We start from the raw sequence: 21,845 nt of genomic DNA, 5'->3' as shown, positions 1-21,845 counted from the left end.
ATATGTATTATGCAGTATATTATTGCAAAATCTGTCCTGGCCCGTTAAAGCCCCTAATATAAAAGGTTTGTTTCAGCCACTGTCCCCAAAGTAGCGGGCTATCACGCAGGCCGAGAGAGCAAGAGGAACCTGAACTTGTACCCAATTTGCCTCTAACATCCACCCTTCTCTCTCTTATCTCCCTTTTGACAGGAAATCAGCAGCCTTCCGCTGGTCCCAGTAAAGTTTGATTACGGTCTGTCCTGGTTTACACTGTCTGCTCAGTTGCATTCAGCTTCCTGTCAGCTAATTTGATCGAACATGTTTGTGAACAAACACAGTAACATTTTAAAATGGAGATGAGAGCTGATCATAACTAGAGCAGTAAGTCTCAAACTAGCACTCTTGCTCTCTCTCTTTCCCTCATGTGCCAAAAGTGGATTTTAGCAGTATCCTGGGTGCTAGGTCCAAAAAACTGGGGAGAGGTTCATTGAATACACACACTGCAAAGCACTGGACTGTTGGGCTATGTGTTAAACATGAAAGTGTTAGGAGGAAATGCTGGATCCTTCTGCAGATGATTAAGAAAGACTCAGTAATTCGTCATGGAGCTGAAACAAACGACAGAATTACGGGCCCTTCCGTTAAATACAGAAGCATTTCTTCCTTTTCTTATACCGATAAAAAAGTTTTAAGCCATTAAAGATCACATCATTGAGGTAACGTTTTACCAACACATTTCATGAGAGGGGAAATCCTTTTAGTTAAAGAGATTTTGGAGCCTCAAGGAACTGTCTCTTGGGCCCGCTGCTGAGCAACCTACATGCTTCTGTCATACTGTGTAAATCTTCCATTCTCATTAGGTGAAGAAATAGCTAACGTAGCTGAAGGTCAGGAATGCAAGGGTGGAGACTGTAAGAATGAAAAGCTTCAAATGACTTTCACCTGAATCCTTTGGTTGATACAATTATGCTTCTGTTTATACAATTAAAGAGAAATGAAAGTCTGGATTTCTGAGAGACACAAAGGTAACTGGGCAATCATAGGCAAAGGAACCTGTTGGATTAGTAGAGGGAGAGCCCTATTATTTATTTAGGCACAAATTTACAGAGATAAATCATAGGTGGAATTTTTAAAATCTCCTCTCCTGCTGCCATGCATGGTAGCCTTAATAGGTCACCACCATCTGTAAAATGCAGATAATTCTTGCTTGTCTTCTCTTAATTTCAGGTTTCAGAGTAGCAGCTATGTTAGTCTGTACTCGCAAAAGGAAAAGGAGTACTTGTGGCACCTTAGAGACTAACCAATTTATTTGAGCATAAGCTTTCATGAGCTGTAGCTCACTCCAATGAAGTGAGCTGTAGCTCACGAAAGCTTATGCTCAAATAAATTGGTTAGTCTCTAAGGTGCCACAAGTACTCCTTTTCTTTTCTCTTAATTTGTGAGGTTTAGTTAATGCTGTTAAAATGCTAAGCGTTAAATATTTAATAATGGACTAATCAGTCTCCTAGTGACTGTCCCACTCTAAATGCAACATTTACTTGTAACAGGCATGGGGGGAAATTTTCAGTAGTATCCAGAATGGTTAGCAGCAGCAACAGCTCACTCAGTGAGGAAGGGTCGCTCCCCTTTTCTACCCCATCTTTTGAAGATGTAAGAACATCTCTATTAGTAGTAACTTTCCTCATCCACTTATAAGGACTGAGAACCATAGAGCAGCTCACAGAGTCAAATCTGATCTATGAATCAGCCTTCTAGTTTTTGATTCCCAAATTGATCAAGTTGGTATTTTGACCACAAGATTAACAGACATTTCACCTTCTGCAAGTAATATCAACGTATGAAGTGGCATGCAAAAAGATTTCGATATGCACACACATCATCTACTGCTTCACATTTCCCAAATTTCCATTCCTTTTTATAAAGGTACATGTTACAAAACGATGCTGGTTTGAGGTTAGTGCCCCACAAATAGCATTACACAAGCATGTAAGTTGGAGGAGGAAAAAGGAAGGAAGGATTATTGCACTAAACCCCATTTTGCTCTGTCCCTCCTTAATAAACAGGGTTGACAATTTGTGAGGCTAAGCTTAACTTAAAAATAAGAGTGCCACTGCTTAGTACTGCCTCCAGTTTCTTCCAGAATTTAATGTGATGAACAAATCTGACTAAACGATACTCTCGGGTTTCACTGCACAAGGAAATTAGGTTCTCTGCCTACTGTAGTCATACTAAATACTACAGGGTAGTATTAATCATGATTTTGGCTTTTGACACCGTCCCATATGCAGGGGTGAAATTTAATGGACTTACCGGTACGCAGGGCGGCTGGGGTCCTGGGCAAGGTGGGGAGGCGGCTCTGGCCCCCAGAAGGGGTGGGGCCTCAGGTGGAACGGGGGGGTGGGGGCTGGGGCCAGACTCCTGCAACCAGCCCTTCAGCACTGCCCAGCCCGCACCGCCTGGAGCTCCAGCTGATACTGCGGCAGCAGCTGGAGCCCCAGGCCCTTTAAATCACTGTTGGAGCCCTGGGGTAGCAGCGGCAGCAGCCAGGAGTCCCAGGGCTCGAGCGGCGATTTAAAGGGGCTGTGGCTGCTGCTGGAAGTCCCGAGCCCTTTTAAATTGCCAGGCCCTGGGGCAGCTGCTCCTTTTGCCCCACCCCACCATCAGCAGTCCTGCCAGCGCGGTTGGTGGTTGGCTGTGTACCGGCTTTCTTACCAGTACACTATACCGGACCAACTTATTTTCACCTCTGCCCATATGACATTTTCATAAGTAAACTTGGGAAATATGGTCTAAATGCATTACTGTAAGGTGGATGCACAACTGGTTGAAAGACAACACTCAAAGAGTAGTTATCAATAAAGCTGCAAGTCTGTCATGGAGGTCAGATTCTGTGACTTTCCGGGACCTCTGGAACTTCTGCGGCCTGCCCCTGTGCCTGACCCCAGGGCCATTGGAGCAGCTAGGGCCAGCTCCACTGCCCCCCCTCCAGCAACGGCAGCAGTCCTGGCACCAGCGGTGCCCCCAGAGCGCCCCAGAACACCCTAGATTTAGTCAGGAGTATATAGTACATGTCATGGACAGGTCACAGGGCCATGATTTTTTGTTCATTGCCCCATGAATGACCTGTCTATGACTTTTACTAAAAATACCCTTGACTAAATTTTAGCCTTAGTTATCAATGGTTCACTGTCAAACTGAGAGGGTGTATCTAGAGGGGTCCCACAGGGGTCTGTCTTGCATCCGGTACTATTCAATATTTTCATTAATGACTTGGATGACAAAGGAGAGTAGACTTCAAAAAACTGAAAATGAAATCAAGCTGGGAAAGACTGCAAGCACTATGGAGGGCAGGATTAGGATTCAAAATGATCTTGATAAATCAGAGAATTGGTCTAAAATCCATAGGATGAAATTAAAGACAAGTGCACAGTGCTGCACTGACAAAGAAACAAATCAAATGTACAATCACAAAATGGGGAATAACTGGCTAGGCAGCAGTACTGCAGAAAAGGACGTGGGGATTATAATGAATCATACACTGAATACAAGTCAACAGGGCAAGTGTCATTCTGAGGTGTACTAACAGCAGTTAATTGTTCTGCTCTACTCAGCACTGGTGAGGCATTGGCTGGACTATTGTGTCCAGTCTTGGGCACTACACTTTTAAAAAAGACGTGGCTAAATTGGAGAGTCCAGAGAGGATAACAAAAACGATAAGAGGTTTAGAAAACATGGTTTGGAACTAAAAGAGGTTGGAACTATGAGAAACGATTGAAAGAACTGTGCATGTTTAGTCTAGAAAAGAGAAGGCTGAGAGGGGATATGATAACAGTCTTCAAATATGTAGACAAGACTGTTCTGAATAGGACAGTGATCAACTGTTCTTCATGTTCACTGAGGGTAGGACACAATTAACTAGCTTAATTTGCAGCAAGAGAGATTTAGATTAGATATTAGGAAAACTATCCTTAGAGTTTGAAAGTTTAAGTGTTGGAACAAGTTACCTAGAGAGGTTGGAGGTTTTTAAGGACAGCTTAAATGTATGCCTGTCAGGGTATACTTAATCCTGCCTCATCATGGGGCGGGAAGGGGGTGGGGAGGGGGAGAGAGAATGGACCAGATGATCTCTTGAGGTCCCTTCCAGCCTTATAGCCATTTCTAGGATTCTGCGTAGCTTCATCTCCTCATAAATGAAATGTATTCTCCATCAAGTTCTGGAGAGGTGTTTACTTTGTTTTCTACTGCAAGGGCAGAGGGGCACAAAGATACCTCCCTCATGCTGCAGTACTGCGCAATAAAGTGCATATCTTTGCTTAAAGCGTGTGGCAATTGCCTCTGTCAGAGACAGGATACGAGATCAAACAGGTCCCTGGGTGTTCCAAGATGACCATTCTAACAAGAGCTTTCCAATACACGAAGCAACATCATAGACCTTTCAAAAAACACATTTAGTTTTGTTTTAACCACAAGAAGATGATACTTGCCCATATTTTTCCGCAAGTTCCTTTGCCTCCTCTTCTTTCACCATTCTCTGGTCTTCCATATCACTTTTGTTTCCACATAATACAATATCAGGGTTTTCACAATACGCATGCATTTGTAGCTGGCCTAACAGCAAAACAAACAGCAAAAGCAGGACTTATCTTATTCTGTTATGTATAATGTTCACTTAGAACATGAATACCTTTTAAAAAGGGAAATGGAGAACTTGGGGAAGTAATTCTCGGACATGAGAAAAATAAGTTTGGGGCCAATTTCTCACCCGTTTTCTTCCCCAACCTTTTTTTTTTTTTTTTTAAATATTTTATTAAAAGCAGTTGCGATATTTGCACCCCAGTGGGATCTTTGCTGCTTATAAGTTCATCTGGTCCTGCTGCTTACTCTATCTTAGATGTTTATAAGACCCCCATTACTATATGATTCAAGAGCTTAAAATCCCTAACGTATTTACATTCACAACACCCCAGTGAAGTAGGGAAGTGCTTTTATCCCCATTTTACAGATGGGAAACTCGGACACAATTTGCCAAAGGTCACCCAGGAAGTCTGTGGCAGAGCAGGGAACTCAGCCTAGTCTCCCGAGTGCTAGGACCCCAGACCACCCTTCTCTCCATGTGAAGTCATTACTCCACTTTGGGACACTCATCTCCACAATCAGTTGTGATGCCAGAGTGTTTTGACATCAGTTGAAAGACAAGCAGATTATCTCAAACAAAAATCCTACTTCAGTCCAAACATGCCTAATATTTAAAAAGCAGGACAATACAGAAAATACATGGAACGAGCCAAATCCATTCAAACGGCAATTCCACTGAAGTCAAGGGCACAATATTTGTTAAGATTTTCCATAACACTCTCAAAGGTCTTCAATTACAGTACTGGAGAACGGAGTTTTTATGATATACGGAGGAAAGGACGTTACCATAGACCAGTAGCCATGGATGGTTTTCGATATTCTGTACACGTGCCTCTTTTCAATAACAATTCATGCAAACTGGTTTTATGGATGTGCAGATTTTATGTTAAGCACAATGTTCCACCCCATCAGCCAGTAGGGGACGTCATCCAGTATTGCCCATTACCCCTCCCCGATACTAATGGCTCTGATTAGGGGACAAAATGCACCAAACCTCTTGCTACGGTTCAGTGGAGTGGAGCTGGGTAACATGCCTGCACCCATTGCCAGCCAATCACTGAAGCAGATGTGCCTCAAAATCCCTTGAGTGCTAGATTGTGAACCCACAGTCTAAGGATGAAGGATCTGCCTATGCGCTTTTCCAGTGAGCTGCTGGCAATGGGAAAGTGAGTACTTCCCTGTTCCTGTTGCATTAACAGTTAGGCAAGTGCTTCCTGTCTCTTCCATAACAAACTCCAGAACAAAACTCCCAGGTGTTTAGTGGTGACAAGCTCTCAATCAAAAGAATCAGGACTGAGTTTAAAGTTGGCTGATTTCAAATTTAATTACTAAACATCACCCAATTTCACATTGCATTACGAACATCAGGGGCACGAAACCAGCCTGACTGAGGTTTTGTGAGTGCAGCAAGCCAGTTAAGAAAGCCAAGGCTTCAGATACAGTGTTGGAAACCAGATTCACTCACAGCTATTTTATGCAGATTTCCATTTTGTTCCTTTCTAGAAAGCTTTAAGTCATATATTTTTGGCCCTAACCCCTTTGTGGAGCTCCATATTTCTAAATGCAGCACAGGAAAAACAGTGACATACAATTAAAGAAGTGACATACTTATCCAGTTTCTGACATTGAGAAAGCTTTGCTCATTTGTCAGATCGAAGAGGAGAAGAAAGCCCATAGCATCTCTGAAGAAAGCTGTTGTCAAGCTACGAAACCTAGAAATACAAAGCATAGCTGTAGCTGGTTTCCCTTTCATAAGGTATAGCTGATGAGTCAATTATTTTGAAAAATGATCATACTATAAAATAGGCAGACAAATGAGGTAATCTAAAATTTAATTGTACTAGAACCACCACTAGTCAGGTCTGATTTCTGCTGACATAAGGCCTGAACCTGAACCAATTAAGTTACTATAGGCCAGATCCAAGTCGAGTGATGTTAGTGGAAAGACTCCTATCAATTTCTGTACGCTTTGGATCAAGCCTTACATTACACAGCACATTTTGATCAACTTGAAAAAAAGCATCTAATTCAAAGTGAAATTCAAATCAAATCCGATGAATTGAGCTGTAGCTCACGAAAGCTTATGCTCAAATAAATTGGTTAGTCTCTAAGGTGCCACAAGTACTCCTTTTCTTTTTGCGAATACAGACTAACACGGCTGCTACTCTGAAACCTGTCAAATCATGTTGAAATTCATGACTGTGCATTTAAAATTTGACAATATTTTAAAACATTGTCAGACCAAAAATGTGGCGATATTAAAGCCTTTTGAAACACAAATAGGACATGTGAAGAATATGCACAACTTTTACTTTCTATATGAAGAGAAACTGCCGACAATATTCAGGACAAAAACTGGATTCCATGCAGGATAGAACATTAGAAAGTGACTCTCACCAGCCATCTACCTGATCTTTACAAAGGAAGGGATGAATCCTGCATCTCTACGTCCACATCAAAGACAATGGAGGGTTTGCCTACCTAAGAACTGGTAAAGACTGCAGGATGTGACCCACAGATAGCTACTGGCTTTGGTCTTGAAAGAGGGCAAATGGTTGGAGATACAGTGCTAGATATAAATTTGCTAGCACAGCATAATATATGTATCATCCTCAATAGTTACCATTCAAATAAATTAAAGCCACTTCTAGCTGCCTACAAGAGCTAATGAAAGCCTAAACAGAGTGCAAGTAGCTATAACCAAATATGCACTGCAGACTTCTGGCAGAACCCACATTCTGACCTCATGTGTATGGCTTCCACTGAGTCTTAATATCTTCAGAAGAATGAATGAAAGAACAAGAAGATAAATTAAGAAAATAGATTATATAGCCAGATGAGAAAGAGAAGCTAGAAAAACAACAAAAAAAGTTTATAGGTAAGAACAACCCACCCACCCCCCACCCCAGGGAAATTGTGATCACATTGCTGTTAACATCAGAATAAGGGCACATTTTGATTCATCTAGGAGGCATGCTCATAAAATGCAACAGATAACAGGAGAATTCGTGCACTTGAGTTCAGTTAATAGTTTAGTGAGCACAGTCACATTTGCTTCATATAAAGGCCACACCTTTCCTGCCCTGCAGTGTCCCACAGTTGCAGATGTATCCTCTGTCCTCTGCCACTAATGCCATCTGGCCCGTTGGATCTATACATCTGTAACGAGATAATTTTTCAAGATAGAAGTGTCAGCAGTCCACTCTCAACAGCATTGCAAAAAACTGCCGTTTAAAGTATAATACTTTAATCAGTCTTGATGCCAATAACAATCTAATGCACTGTTGATCTAAGAATCAACACTACAGACAGACACCATCTCTTTGCCTTATAAAGCTGAGTTGTAGGTGCCCGCTTTGATCCTGCCCTCTAGTAAAATGTTTAAGAAAAGAAAAGCATCAAATGAGACAAGAGAAAATGTTTCCAATAACCTAAGAAGAGCTAAAGAGAAATTCAATGTAGTTATGATTTGCATTAGGCAGGCTTGATTCTTTTTAGTTTTACTATTACCGTTTCACTCTGTTCAAATTGAAACAATTATAAAAGCACAATCAGATAATGTAATGTGGCAATATATTTGTTCCATTAACAGAACTACGTCAGCAAAACAGAATATGACTGTAGAGATAATGACTTCTGTTTAACTGTCACAAGGTTGCTAAGAAGAATCTAGTGTAGATCTTACCATATTATTTAGCAGGTGAATATAAATAAAGACATCTGTTGAATATGAAGAGCATCAAATGGAAATAGTGTTTCAAGTCATTGTCTAGAAGACATTTTCAGTTTTGGTTGTCCTCTCCTTTTCCTATTGGTATTACTGAACTTCTTTAATCTTAGGGTTATGGATATACAGGCAATATCATTGGCACAGAATGTGTCACAGGATAATTGTCACACAGTGTCAGACAGGCATATCAAAGCAAAACCATCAAGTTTATTTTCCAAGCAAGAGACAGTTATTCGTTTTGATAATTTTGTTTTGGTTCCTCCATTAGAACAATTACTCACCAATAAGCAGCAAGTCTGAACAAGAACATTCTGCACCAAGAAAACCCCTTGGTACTCATACATGTTGAGTGTGGGGTGAGTAGCCCAGGTAAAGTGACTCTGCTGAAAGTCATCTGAAACCCCTGTACCCGTATGCTAACAAGATGGGCGTGGTGCCAACTATGAACGTGTAAGTGCGGCAGGGAGCAGCGTTGCAGTGGTATGGTAATCAATGCGGTTCTCCATTGCCTCAAATCAAAAATAACGTTTCCCACACATTTTAGATAATTCAAGAGCCACCTCCTGAATTCTTTGAAGACAATGGGAGAATGGGTTTCCCAGGTAATCAGGGCCCAGATCCAACACCCAATGCCAGATTATTTTCTGTACTGGATGCCCTGTTGGTATAGTAATATTATGGCATGAATTGTTTACAATATTTATTGACAGGATCCTCACTTCAGATAAAATTTCAGCAACTAAAGTTTTCCAATTTTATAAAAAATGGCTTTAGAATATTCAGGATGGATCACAGATTTTCTCTAAAAAGCGATTAAAAGGAGGAAATCCTGTAGATATCCATTCAAACTTTGTTGCATTTAAAATCGAGACCTTGTTAAATATATGTATTAGAGTAGCTTTTAGTTTTCACATTTTGACCTCGGATGCTTAGGAGTTTGGAAAACATAGGCGTCCTACAAGCGCTGCCCCTTTCATTTAGAAAGTATTAATTATTCACCACTGCCCTACCATGTATTTTTCAGTGGTGCAAAAAATTAACACGGTTGTCCACTTTGGCTTATAAAGAAATTTATGTCAATACATCCTCAATTGGGGCCAGTTCTGCAGGCCTTCCCTTGTGGAAAGTCTACCGATGAGAATGGCAGTTCAATTTACAGGGAATGGTCTGAATGCCATAGCATCATCCGTTGCTATCAGTACAGCTCACTGAATTTGGTTTATTAGTTAACTGCTTCTGCAGAAGGGAGTAACAAAATAATTCTTTTGTGGACCTCACAGAAACAGCCTTTGTTTTATCTGCAGTTCCTAGAGAGACAAGAAGGTATTCTGTGCCCATGATATATGCTCGACTATGCAGTCACTATCAGGTTTTAAAACAGTAATTTTTATGCAGCTGATGGCTAGATTTTTTTTTTTTAAATAATTGTACATTCAAAATAGCTCACAGAGTTGCTGCAACTTACCACTCTCTTTTCCCGAAAGTCAATACCCACTGTTGTGATAAATCTGGAATTAAATTTGCCATCTGTGTACTGGTAAAGGATGCTGGTCTTTCCTACTCCAGAGTCACCAAGTGCTAGGAATTTTATGAGGTAATCATAGTCTCCATCAGACATAGTGAGATCTTTGTAGACCACCTTTACAAAGCAAAACAAAAGAACACTTCTCTCATTTCATTACACAAAGAAAATGGCAGTATTCTGAATACATACGTTTGTTAATTCTAAGTCTCCACAAAAACTTGTTTGCAACTTACTTCTTTAAAATAAAGAGAAGAAGAATGGGCCTGATTTTGCCCTCCTTTACACTGGTTTTATTCTGGTGTAACTCCACTAAAGGGCAATGATGGAGCGGAAGGTCAAGCTTAACATTTTGAAAGGCTGAAGCCAAATTCAGCTCTGACCTCAAGGGACACAAATCTACTGACCTCAAGGGACACAAATCTACTGACCTCAGTGCCTAACTACAACAGAACTGATTCGAACTCAATATCAGAAGAAGCCAAGGGCCAATCTACTCTCACCCCAGTTTTACACTCTGTGCAACTCCAGTGGCTCTGACTGAATTACTCTTGATATACACCAATGTAAGTGAGAGAAAAATCAGGCTCACTTTGTTCAATAGAGAGAGAAATCAGCTGTCCCGGATAAACTCCCTGCCGGTCAATGGAAGGTACAAGTGAATGCAGGATGGTCCTCCACAATAAGAGTTGCTACAGATCATCATTTATTAAAAACAAAAGAAGGAGGAAATAAAATTTTTACTTTTTATAAAAAAGCAAAAAGCAACTAAGTACAGAATTAAAGTAATCTGGAAAACCATGTACACAGCATTAGTCACAGAACTATTTACATCCATATCTGAAAGTTGCAGCAGTTATATAAATACATCTGCAGTATCCTGCTGAACTAGTGAACTAGTATACTAGTTCACCAGAGCATACTAGATTTGGAATACTGAAGAATCTATTTTATTCTCTCCACTTTGCCTACCACAAGCAGCAATTCAAAAAAAAGGCACTGTACTGCAGTAATCAAACTATATTGCACATTTTGGGGAGATGGGGGGGGTGAATGCACCATACATACCAGGTTCTTTTAAAAACCGCTTAACAAGAAGTGCTCCATGTCTTATGCAAAATGAATTTGGCAGGAGTTTCAGGAGATGCTCCTCTGGATGATCTAAGAAGACTGACCTATCCTCTCAACTTAAGTGTTGCTTAAAGAGTTCATTTTCTTCATTAGTCATTGAAGACAGATAATCCAAACAGTCTCTCCAACACTTTCCATCTATGTTCTTGATGCAGAAGTCCACAATTAATATAAAACCTCACTACCCTTTTTATAAACCTCACTACCTTTTTTATAAAAGGCATGATGGGAACACTGTTAGCATCATTCACTATGTTGGGTCACAGTTACATTCAACCTACTTAAAAAATGCCCTTTATGTACAACTGGGGGGAGGGATAGCTCAGTGGTTTGAGCATTGGCCTGCTAAACCCAGGGTTGTGAGTTCAATCCTTGAGGGCGCCATTTAGGGATCTGGGGCAAAAATTGGGGATTGGTCCTGCTTTGAGCAGGGGGTTGGACTAGATGACCCTCCTGAGGTCCCTTCCAACCCTGATATTCTATGATATGGTATCTGTACTAGGCCTTTAAAACTAATTTGGGACTTAAATTGTACATGCATGGTCAAATTTTCAAATGCCACCTGAAACTGAACCCCAAATTCTCTATATCTACCTTCTTGTATGAAAACAAGGATACGAGAGTGTAACTGGCAAATCCAGGTTCATGTGTGCACAAAAACTTGGATTAAAAGAAAAGCAACAACAAAAAATCCCCTTCCCCCGCCGTGGGTGCAATTTTAGAAGCTAGTTTGAGATCCCTTGAAAAATATGGTGTTCTTTGAAAGGCACATGTGGACATTACAACACAGAAAATAGCCAGCTAAACAAAACCAAAACACTAGAACTGCCTATCATCAAAACTTTGATTTTCCAAGATTTCACTTTACGCAAAATTTTGAAGAATTAGTATTTTCACATGGAATACATGCAAATGAATGTGACTGCCTATGTTTCTTATGCAAAGCTATTTTTCCCTCCAAAACAGCCTGTTTTTCCACTTAAAAACATATCTGAGCAAGTTTTCATGGAAAAAAAGACCATTTTTGAGTTTGTAATAAAATAGACAATTTTCAGGTATTTTTGTAATTTATTGATGATAGTTTGAATAGTTTTACCAACCACTAAACCTAGGTGTTTGAATACACTGCTTGACACTACTATAGAAATTTAAAATTTCTAGTCTTACCCCCTTTGCGGATTTTAAAAGAAAAAAAAGGATAAGATTTAAAATTTGAAGTGAAAAATTAGGTGTTTCAAAATGCCTAGACTGTACAAAGCAAGTCCTAAACCAACCACGTCAATTCCAGGGAAAATTCAGTGTATGTGAAAAAGCCATATGGGGATTGTGCTCTAGTAGTTTCCTGTTTGAGAATAGCTACTGATCTCTCCTTCCCCAAAAGCAGTATCTTGCTGCCTTACGCAGCTTTTAAAGGAAAACATCTAAAAAGAAACCCGAGTAGCTCTTCCAAAACCAATAGAAATCTAGCACAAAAAATTACCAATTACCAGGGGAGAAAAGGTATCAAAATATGAAAAAAGAGACCATAAAATGAAATACATTCTTCTTGCAAAATGTGAAATTTGGGCTGCAAATAATATTATTAGAACTGTAATACTATTTACTGCTCAAACTATACAAAGCTGTAAGGCTAATCACTTCATTAAGTCCATAGTATTTCAACTACATTCTTCACACTACAACTGTCCTCAATAGCATAGCATCAAATTCAGTCCTTAGTCTCTACTGCACAACTTGAGGTTTGGAACAAACTCCAGACCTCTAGTGTGTGGGTGTCAATCACCACCCCTAAGGTAGGAATGTAACTATCTCTGAGGCTTTGGCTTTGTTGCAAAATTTTATTTTGTAAACAGAACATGACCGTGATAAGTTTGGTTAGCCAACACGGTGCAGACCCCATGATGCTAGTCAGTGCAGACAAGAGAAGATTTTTCAAAGGCACAAGTGGCAGGTAGGTGCTTCATGGCCACTGACTTTTAACTGGAGTTTGGTGCCCAGCTGTCATTTGTGCCATTGAAAATTTTCCCCAAGCATGACTCCTGTTCTGCATCATTTCAGCTACTCATGATGGAATCCTGCTGGCGTCAGGGTTGATGAACAGCTGATACAAATTCTCCACTTCTACACTCAGCACAAAGTCATGGTCAGCTTTGGGTCAGCTAAATCAACTTTCCACACTCAAGTTTTAAAACATGATAAAATGTGGTCATGACATTAAGCCCTCAAGAGATGAGACGAGACATTCAGAACTAGCAGGATGATTTCTATGCTGTGTGTGCAGACTTGACACTCCAGAAACACATTCACCTACCCTCTATGCTAATAACATGATTGCTATAACCCTAACATTTTTTAAAATCTTCAGATTGACTATGACTCCTTCCTAATGTTTAGTTTGTGATTAAATTAATGCTTCCACATCTTCTGCCAAGCTACCTTGCAGGCTTTTGTAAACTTTCCCTCTTTTTAAATATACATTCTGTTGTGCATAAATCTCTAAAATTACTAGTATTTTAAAAATGCTTAGATACTCAACAAGTGCAATTTGGGACTAGTGTGTTACAAAGACAAGTCACCCCTCTCTGGGGGCTTATCCACATGCTGCGTTAGTCTGCACTAGAGAGGTGTAAATTCTAATGTGCATTGGTGTGTTGTGCACTGACTGGCCCATATGGACCCTGCTGGTGTGCACTGAAGTAAGACTAGTAGTAATGCTACCCTTTACTCCTAACAGACTGCTGTTGTGAGAAAAGTACGTGTGTATAAGGACCTCAGAAGACAGATGCAACAGAAGTGCGAAGTATTGGCAGCAGCAGCACGTTTGGAAATGTGGAAAACTATTATACTTCATCTCACTTTGTATAGTTTGCTAAAACTTACTGTAAATAGCTACCGCCCTCCACTGAGCAAAGGACAGAGCTAGCACAAGATTAAACATATACACCTTCCAATAGAGGAATTTGCAGAATATCTGTTTGGATAAGCTGCCGCACAATACAGACTGCTTTTTACCCCTGCTTTAATTCACCATATAGCTTGTAATTAACAATTTCCAAATGGCTGGGAACAGGGCCAAGAGTCCTTAACATGAAATAAAAGAAAAATACATTCTAATCAATCCTTGACAAGGAAAAGTTCTTCCTCGGTCAAGTTAAAGTTCATATCACTCCCACCTCTCACCCTACAAGATAAACCCAGTATTCAAATATTTCCAGGATGTGTTTACTGTGAAAGCATGAACCTAACCCTGAAGAGAAGCAAGAGTTATTTTCAGTCAGTCCCAGCCCTGTCCTCCTCCCTGTACAAATATTTAAAAAGTGTTCTCCACCTTCCGCCTTACAAGGCTTACATTCCAGGAACCTAGAAGCCTCCACATTTCTACTATATAAATTGACACACTGTGTTAAATAGCAAAATCCTTCAAGGAGTTAAAAAAACAAAACAAAACCTGATACTTTTTATTGAGGTTTATTTTCTTTTATACAATAGGCAGTGTTTGTTATTTTAAAAAAAAATATGTATTACATGTATATAAATCTTTACCCATTAATGGAAAAAAGGTGGAGATGGGACAGATGAAAGTGATGGTTTGGTGCCCAAAGTCATAGATTTAAAATACACAGAGGATGAAATCCTGCCCCCAGTGAATTAACGGGAAAACACCCATAGGCTTTAGTGGGGCCAGGATTTCACCCAGCTCTCTGTAATCACCAGATCAGACCCTAGATAGGCAAGTTCAGTCCCTCATTCTTCCAGGTAATAAAACCGATTTCTTTGCCATTTGCTTTCAAAACAAAATTCTTGTCTGCTCAGGCTGGACATTAAAAATCCCATGGAACTTCCATAAATTGGGGTTTGCCTGGATCCTTTGGCAAAAATTCCCTACCCACTTCTGTATGTTATGCATTGCTCTGCGTCAGTTGCTACTCTCTATCCTAAAGATGCCCTCATTTTAGTGTTACCATATGCACACAGCTTGTAAAGCTCTTTGGGATCTGTCAGGATTAAAAGTTCTATATAAATGCAAATTAGAGACAATAATTCAGCCTGTGTTCATCTTTTGGGAAGAGGTCAAAAGGGGGAAGAAGAATTGTGGATGTTAAAATCAATTAAAAAACAGAAGACCTATAATCTAAGAGTTAGGAGTTGGTATAACTCCTTCATTCACATGTTTTTTTTAATCAAAGCTCTCAGCACTGCAGCACACTTTTCAGTCCCTTCCGGTCACATTCATATGCCCTAAAGGAAGGCATAAGAAATCTAGGAGGGAGCTGGATATAATTAGAACCCAGCAGGAGGTCCAAAATAGTTTTAGAAGGGACTTCCTCAACATTATTTCTAAGAGTAGGAAATACAAGAGCAACTCCTTTTTGCTGAGAACTGTAAGTTACCAAAGGAACAGGTTACACAGCAAGCACTCTAGCCAACTCTTCTCTTTTTATGATCCTCTTGTGTTGTGGTTGCATTTGATACTTCATAGTAAAACACTGGGATGGACAGAGAATATGAAAATCTGGGAAGCTCCATTGGCAGGTTGCACTGCTGGTATGATCGTATTATTATCTATTTCAATGTGGCCATGTCTGTGGCATCTCCAAATAATTATGCCTACTCTACTACTTATTTCTCTGCCAATAGGAAAGGCTACATGTTTCTTGAGGCAAGTACTGCTCCTGATAAATGAGTCTATTCACATTAGTTTAAGGTGGTTTTACATTAATAGGCTTCTATCAGCTTTACATGGTCACGTTTCACCTAGGGTACATTTGGTTATAAACAATACCATGATGCTGCTGTGTGACAAAGCATTCAAGAGTAGGGAAGCTTTGTTTGAGGATAAGTTAAGGAAATAATCTTGGCATACAGGATTTTCCCCTTTACAACGCAACATGCTCTCTGTACACAAACAGCTACTTCATGTTTTTACTAAAAACATGTAGCTACTGATTGGGGGCGGGGGGCTTCAAACCAGAGTGGCTTACAGCAATAAGGGTGAAGCTCAAAAGAAGAACAGACTAATCATGGAACTGGTAGTTAAAATATATGAAGGCACAGACACATGCATTTTAAACTACTATCTGTACACCTGCTCTTAATCAGACTGTCCTCTACTATGTTAAACACAATTTTATACCCCAAAAAATTGTATATAAAACTTACCTCCACTCTGTTCAAGAAATTTGCTGGTCTAATCGGAGATACTTATTATTCCTAGCGGGAGTAGTTTTCTAGCTCCACCTGTTTAGCACACAGCCGAGCAGCCTGCGTGTCACCTGTTTGCATTTGTCAGTGACTATTTATAGATAAAAAGGTGTGCCTCATGTCTGTATGTGTAAAGACGGTGCTGGCTGGCAGCAGTGCAGGGGAACAGCTACACACTTACAATGTCCCATTTGTTTTCTAAATGGAAACAGCACTTTAAGAAAAGATCTGTATATATCCCACCCGGGAGCAAATAAAAATGGTAGTGAGACCTCGTGTGTATTATAATAAATCTTAATATTTAATTGCCTGTTAGAAACAATATCACTATATATAAATATACAAAGGATATAGTATACTGATCACAGTCAAGCAACATTTTAAAAGGCATAATGATCTTCATATGTTTTTCGACTTTGCATCCCCTTGTCTTAGAGGAGGCCAATATGGCAGCAATCTCTGCTCTCTAGTGTTAGTTTTAATTTATTATCTGTGTTTCTCCCCTGTATATAGGGCTGAATACACAGAAGAGGTTTGGGTGGGTCTGACAGGAGCATTTATTTCTAAAGAAACTGAGCAAGATCTGGTAATAATGGAAGTGACTCGTTGGCCGAAACCTCGAAAGCACATTTGCTGACTGAAACAACATATGCCAATACCATTTATACCACTCTAAAATTTCAAAAAGAGAAGCTATGTGTAATCTAGAACTTTGAGACTCCTGGAGATTGAAGGAGAGGGCTTGTTTTCTCTCCTTTCCTCTCAACACCAGCTCTCATAGCAAAGCAAAGGCCATACATCTTCTAAGAAAATATGGCAAGTGAAACTTGCACCTCTCCCCACACCAAGAAAAAAAGAAAATTTTATATGTAAATGTCAGTCATCACCTCCATATCTCTGCTAGCAAGGGCAGCCAACAATAAATGCATTGACTAAATTTCATTAATTTTCACACAGACAGATGTTTAAAGAGACAAGCTAATTAGAATTTGCCAGATAACAGAGAACAGGCCTATGTAATTAAGTTATATGGCAACTATAATTTTAAAAGGTCATGTGACAGCCATCCTGTTCTTTGTTTGCTATTTCACAAGTTAGAGTCAGATACAGGGGCATTTTGGGATGTATAAGTAGGGGCATTGCCAGCAGATCAAGGGACGTGATCGTTCCCCTCTATTCAACACTGGTGAGGCCTCATCTGGAGCAGTGTGTCCAGTTTTGGGCCCCACACTACAAGAAGGATGTGGAAAAATTGGAAAACATCCAGCGGAGGGCAACAAAAATGATTAGGGGACTGGAACACATGACTTATGAGGAGAGGCTGAGGGAACTGGGATTGTTTAGTCTGCGGAAGAGAAGAATGAGGAGGGATGTGATAGCTGCTTTCAACTACCTGAAAGGGGGTTCCAAAGAGGATGGATCTAGACTGTTCTCAGTGGTAGCAGATGACAGAACAAGGAGTAATGGTCTCAAGTTGCAGTGCGGGAGGTTTAGGTTGGATATTAGGAAAAACTTTTTCACTAGGAGGGTGGTGAAACACTGGAATGCGTTACCTAGGGAGGTAGTGGAATCTCCTTCCTTAGAAGTTTTTAAGGTCAGGCTTGACAAAGCCCTGGCTGGGATGATTTAGTTGGGGTGATTTAGTTGGGGATTGGTCCTGCTTTGAGCAGGGGGTTGGACTAGATGACCTCCTGAGGTCCCTTCCAACCCTGATATTCTATGATTCTATGTTTCCAGAAGCGACATAAAATTTTCAAGAAGAGCTTACAACCAAAGAAAGGAGCCATGTCTGACAAACAAGGATGCATCTTTATTAAACCTTGCCACGTACCTTGCCTTCTGTATTCAGCAAGAAATTAATTCTAGTAGCATAGGGGGTAGATTCATTGGGGACTAGGTCAGGGAGGTGGGAGACAGGCTTCTGTGAGGTGTGCATATTCTCTCTCTAATCCAGGTAGCAGAAGGCAAGCCAGAGAAGAAAGAAGTGATTGTGGGAAAGAAAAGGGGGTATATTTCTTGGGATAGTGTACGATTGACATTGGCATATCATACCAAGAGGATATGGTAGGAAATAGACTGCAGTATAATCAAAAGGCACTACCATGTAGGTACATGATAGGGATCTATTGCTGACAAGTACTCATTTGAGCAAAGCTACCAAAAATATAGTCTGCCACAAATCTACTGATATTTAAGTCCTAGAAAATGCTGATATCCAAGAAATCCCAATGCGTAGCTCTGCTCTGAAAAGCAACTCCATATGGGCTTCCATTTTTATTGTCTCTTGCTCAATCTATACTGAATTTGCTCAGTTTACTGGCTGAAAGATTTTTTCCCCTCCAGCTACCATCCCTGCAAAGTCATCATTGGGATCTGGGAATCAAGCTGGGTTCTTTCAGGCATCACCATCAATAATGCAGATTCTGAAGACCAAATTAGACCTGCAGGGACACCTGTGCATCTCCACTCTTTTCAGTTTGCCCGCTGACATTTGTGCCCCCACTGCCCATCAATGGGGCTTTAAATAGAATTGCACAGATGTAACTATGAGGGCAGAATTTAGCCTCCAGAGCCTGTATTGCTAGTGATGAGGAGCATGAAGGAACAAACTCCGGCTGACTCAGATCCCAAACTGCCCAAGGTCGGTTAGGAACAATAGCAACTATCATCTTTTTACTTGTAAGCTCTGTAAATTTGATATAGAAATCATGGACCATTAGAGCTAATCCCTCAATAAAAATACTTCCCTCTGACGAATATTTTTAATAAAAAAAACAGTTCTAAGTTTTTTGAAAGGGCATTTTCTGAAGAAAAATGTTGATGGAAAATATTCAACTAAGCTCTAGGCAAAATGAAGATGGAATCCCACATTTCAGAGCCACTTTCAAGAGATATGAATGGTGGCTTCACTTCTTCTGAAGACTGAATTCCTGTTTCTTTCAAAGAAAAATTATCCTGCAGTTATCACAGACCCTAGTTTCTAAGGCCCAATGCCCCAGTGTAAAATGTTTGCCCACTGAGTGCCCTGAAAAGCTTGGCTTAAGGGTGAAATCGTGTACTGAAGAGCAATGCAGTTACACAGGTTTTTAAACATGGTGGACATGCAAGCTAGTTTGTTTTCAATTCATTGTGTACAACAACTTCGCACTACATGACTACAGTAGTAGTTATAACTGACCTGGTTTGTTGTGATGGAAATGCCCTTATAGAAGGGGGACCCCCAAGAACCCACATTTAACCAACTGATATAGTGAGAAAATCAGAGTATCTTCATTCTTTGATGTTATAGTGGACTGCCCACAACCTTTTCTCATAGCCTGGGTAAAAAGTTCAGAGCGGCCTCCCTCCATGCCAGCTTTTTAGCAGTGTGACCCTCTGAATAAAGCCTCATTTGGAACCTTGGTCCTTGCTAAGTAGGTCAACGTTAGATATTTGCCAACTAGCTAACGGGGAATTACACATGACTCCCCATTCAACACTTTAAAAATAAAATGACATGATTTTGCACATACGGCAGCTGTCAGCCAAATGGATCCTAAAACTGCTTAACAATTCTTGAGCCTCCAGTCCTGCAAACACTTAGGCACATACTTAAATTGACACACAAAAATAGTGCCACTCAACTAAATTGATTTAGAAATACTCTATAGGAATCACTTCACCCTCCACAGCCATCTCTCTAAAGTGAAACAGAAAATATTTAATGATACAAAGATTAGGACAGGAAATGAAAGACACTACAGCCAATAGAAATTACACGGGGAATTTAGACAGGTAGAACCTGGAATTTATTTATCCACGACCCTAGGGTTAGTATTATGGCAAAACTGGCTGGTGATTTTTAATAATCACAAGGGGTTAAGAGTAAAGTCTTATTGTCCAGCTGAAAGATGGCATGTCACTTGCAGTGTTTCTTAACACCATAGTGGGGCACTGGTTCAGTACTCATGGAAACCATACAAGCTACTGAATCACTTAACACCTGCAGTACCTGAGGTTTTTCCCTAGAGAACTTCAGTTTCTCATCTAACTATTGATTTACCCCCACCATGACTACTTTATCAAATCCAATGAGTGAACAGCCTTTAACGCTCACCAGGTAAGCAGAGAAATGATGTCACTTGTAGATATTCTTGATGTGAACTATTAAATCTTTCCTTAACCCAAGTAATCTGGGGAAAGAAAGGGTTAGATGAAGTAGACCTAGCAGAACTTCTCCATATTAAACCTTCTGAATTACTTTGTGCTGATGGAGCATTGTGCGGAAAGGACAAGATAGACTTTCCTTAGTGAGAAGTGTTTTTATCTATTAGACAATAGATATAAACAAGAATTAATGCTGGGTTTTTTCATATAGGGTAAAATTTTCAAAAATGTCGAAGTGACTTAGGAGACTTACACCGCAATCGTGTGACTGCACCTCATGTAGACATACCTGCACTAGTCTTAATCTATCTAATAGGGCAAAAGATAGCAGCACAGACCCAGGCAAGGAATGTGAGTATGTACCCAGCATTCTGGGTCAGTTTGCACAGTCCGTGCTGAAGCTTGTGCTGCTCCATACTCCCTGCTATCATTAGTGAGCTAGCTAAACTAAAGCTATCACAGGAATGCTGACATGAGCTGCAAACCAAACCACCGACTGCAATTAGACATACCCTATGTTCCACTTTCAAAAATGACTTTGGCCCTTAAGAGCCTAAGGGCCTGTCTACATAATATCTTAGTCTGCCCCAGTGGGGCATGAATTCCAGTGTGCACTAATATAACGTACACAAACTGGCCTGTGTCGACTCCAAAAAGCTCCCTTGTGAGAGTTAATATAGTCTCATTTCAAAAAGTACTATGTTAACACCCACTAGGGAACTTCTAATCTGCACTGGTATGTTGCACACTAACTGGCCTGCATGGACTCTGCTGGCATGCACTAGAATTTACTCCCAAGCTAGTGCAGACTAGGACACAGTGTAGATAAACCCAAAGTCTTATTGCCTTTCATTTTTGAAAAATGGGACTTAGGCATAAAAGCAAAAGTACTAACATTAGCTTAAAAAGCAGACTACTGCGCATTGTCTGACTGACACCGGAACTGCATACTTACTGTACTCTGTCTTCAACAGTGGCCAGTGCCAGATACTCCAAGGAAGATGTAAAACCCCCATAACAGTTCTACAACACGATTATGAAATTTTCTTCCTGGAACTTGACAGTTAGTGGTTGAGCTATCTCCTGAAGTATGAACCTTGATATCACTTTTCAATTTCTTATTTCAGCTAGAGAAACTGCTAGAGTAACAGTTTTAAAATGTGTAGCTTTTAAATTCCATTGCATGACCCCCTCTCAACGCAAGACAAGGGAGAAACTAAGTGCACCTGACTGCTTTCCTATATAGCATTTGTTTTATACATTTATATCATACCATCTCTTATGTGTCACCTCTCTAAACCATAGTTCTAATGTTTTTAACTCTCTCCTCACATGGAAGCCTTCAAATGCCTCTAATCACTGACAATACCCTTCTGTTTATACTCTGTTTCCCCCTGCTTCCTCACCCCCTGAGTAGCTAGAACCAAACATAGTACCTCAGGGTGAAGGCATGTCATGAGTTTATATAACACTAGAATATTCTTAGTGTCACTCTAT

The 21,845-nt window shown here is 40.2% G+C and overlaps 1 protein-coding gene across 13 annotated transcripts in view; it reads right to left on the bottom strand.

The window, feature by feature from the left end:
* The window catches only part of RAB27A (RAB27A, member RAS oncogene family), a 73,047-nt gene that overhangs the window by 6,522 nt on the left and 44,680 nt on the right, over positions 1 to 21,845 (bottom strand). For all 13 annotated transcript variants that reach the window (XM_084641613.1, XM_084641612.1, XM_084641621.1 and 10 more), the window contains 4 exons: positions 9,813 to 9,986; positions 7,691 to 7,776; positions 6,226 to 6,329; positions 4,467 to 4,590 (listed from right to left, as the gene is read on the bottom strand). In XM_084641613.1, coding sequence (XP_084497739.1) covers positions 4,467 to 4,590; positions 6,226 to 6,329; positions 7,691 to 7,776; positions 9,813 to 9,965 — 467 coding nt within the window. In that variant the 5' untranslated portion in view covers positions 9,966 to 9,986. The remainder of the gene's footprint in view (positions 1 to 4,466; positions 4,591 to 6,225; positions 6,330 to 7,690; positions 7,777 to 9,812; positions 9,987 to 21,845) is intronic.

The sequence above is a fragment of the Lepidochelys olivacea genome (genome assembly GCF_965140295.1).
Source record: "Lepidochelys olivacea isolate rLepOli2 genome assembly, chromosome: 10".
Taxonomy (NCBI): Eukaryota; Metazoa; Chordata; order Testudines; family Cheloniidae; genus Lepidochelys; species Lepidochelys olivacea.
Note: the sequence above shows the minus strand (reverse complement) of the source record. Positions and strands in the feature narration are given on the sequence as shown.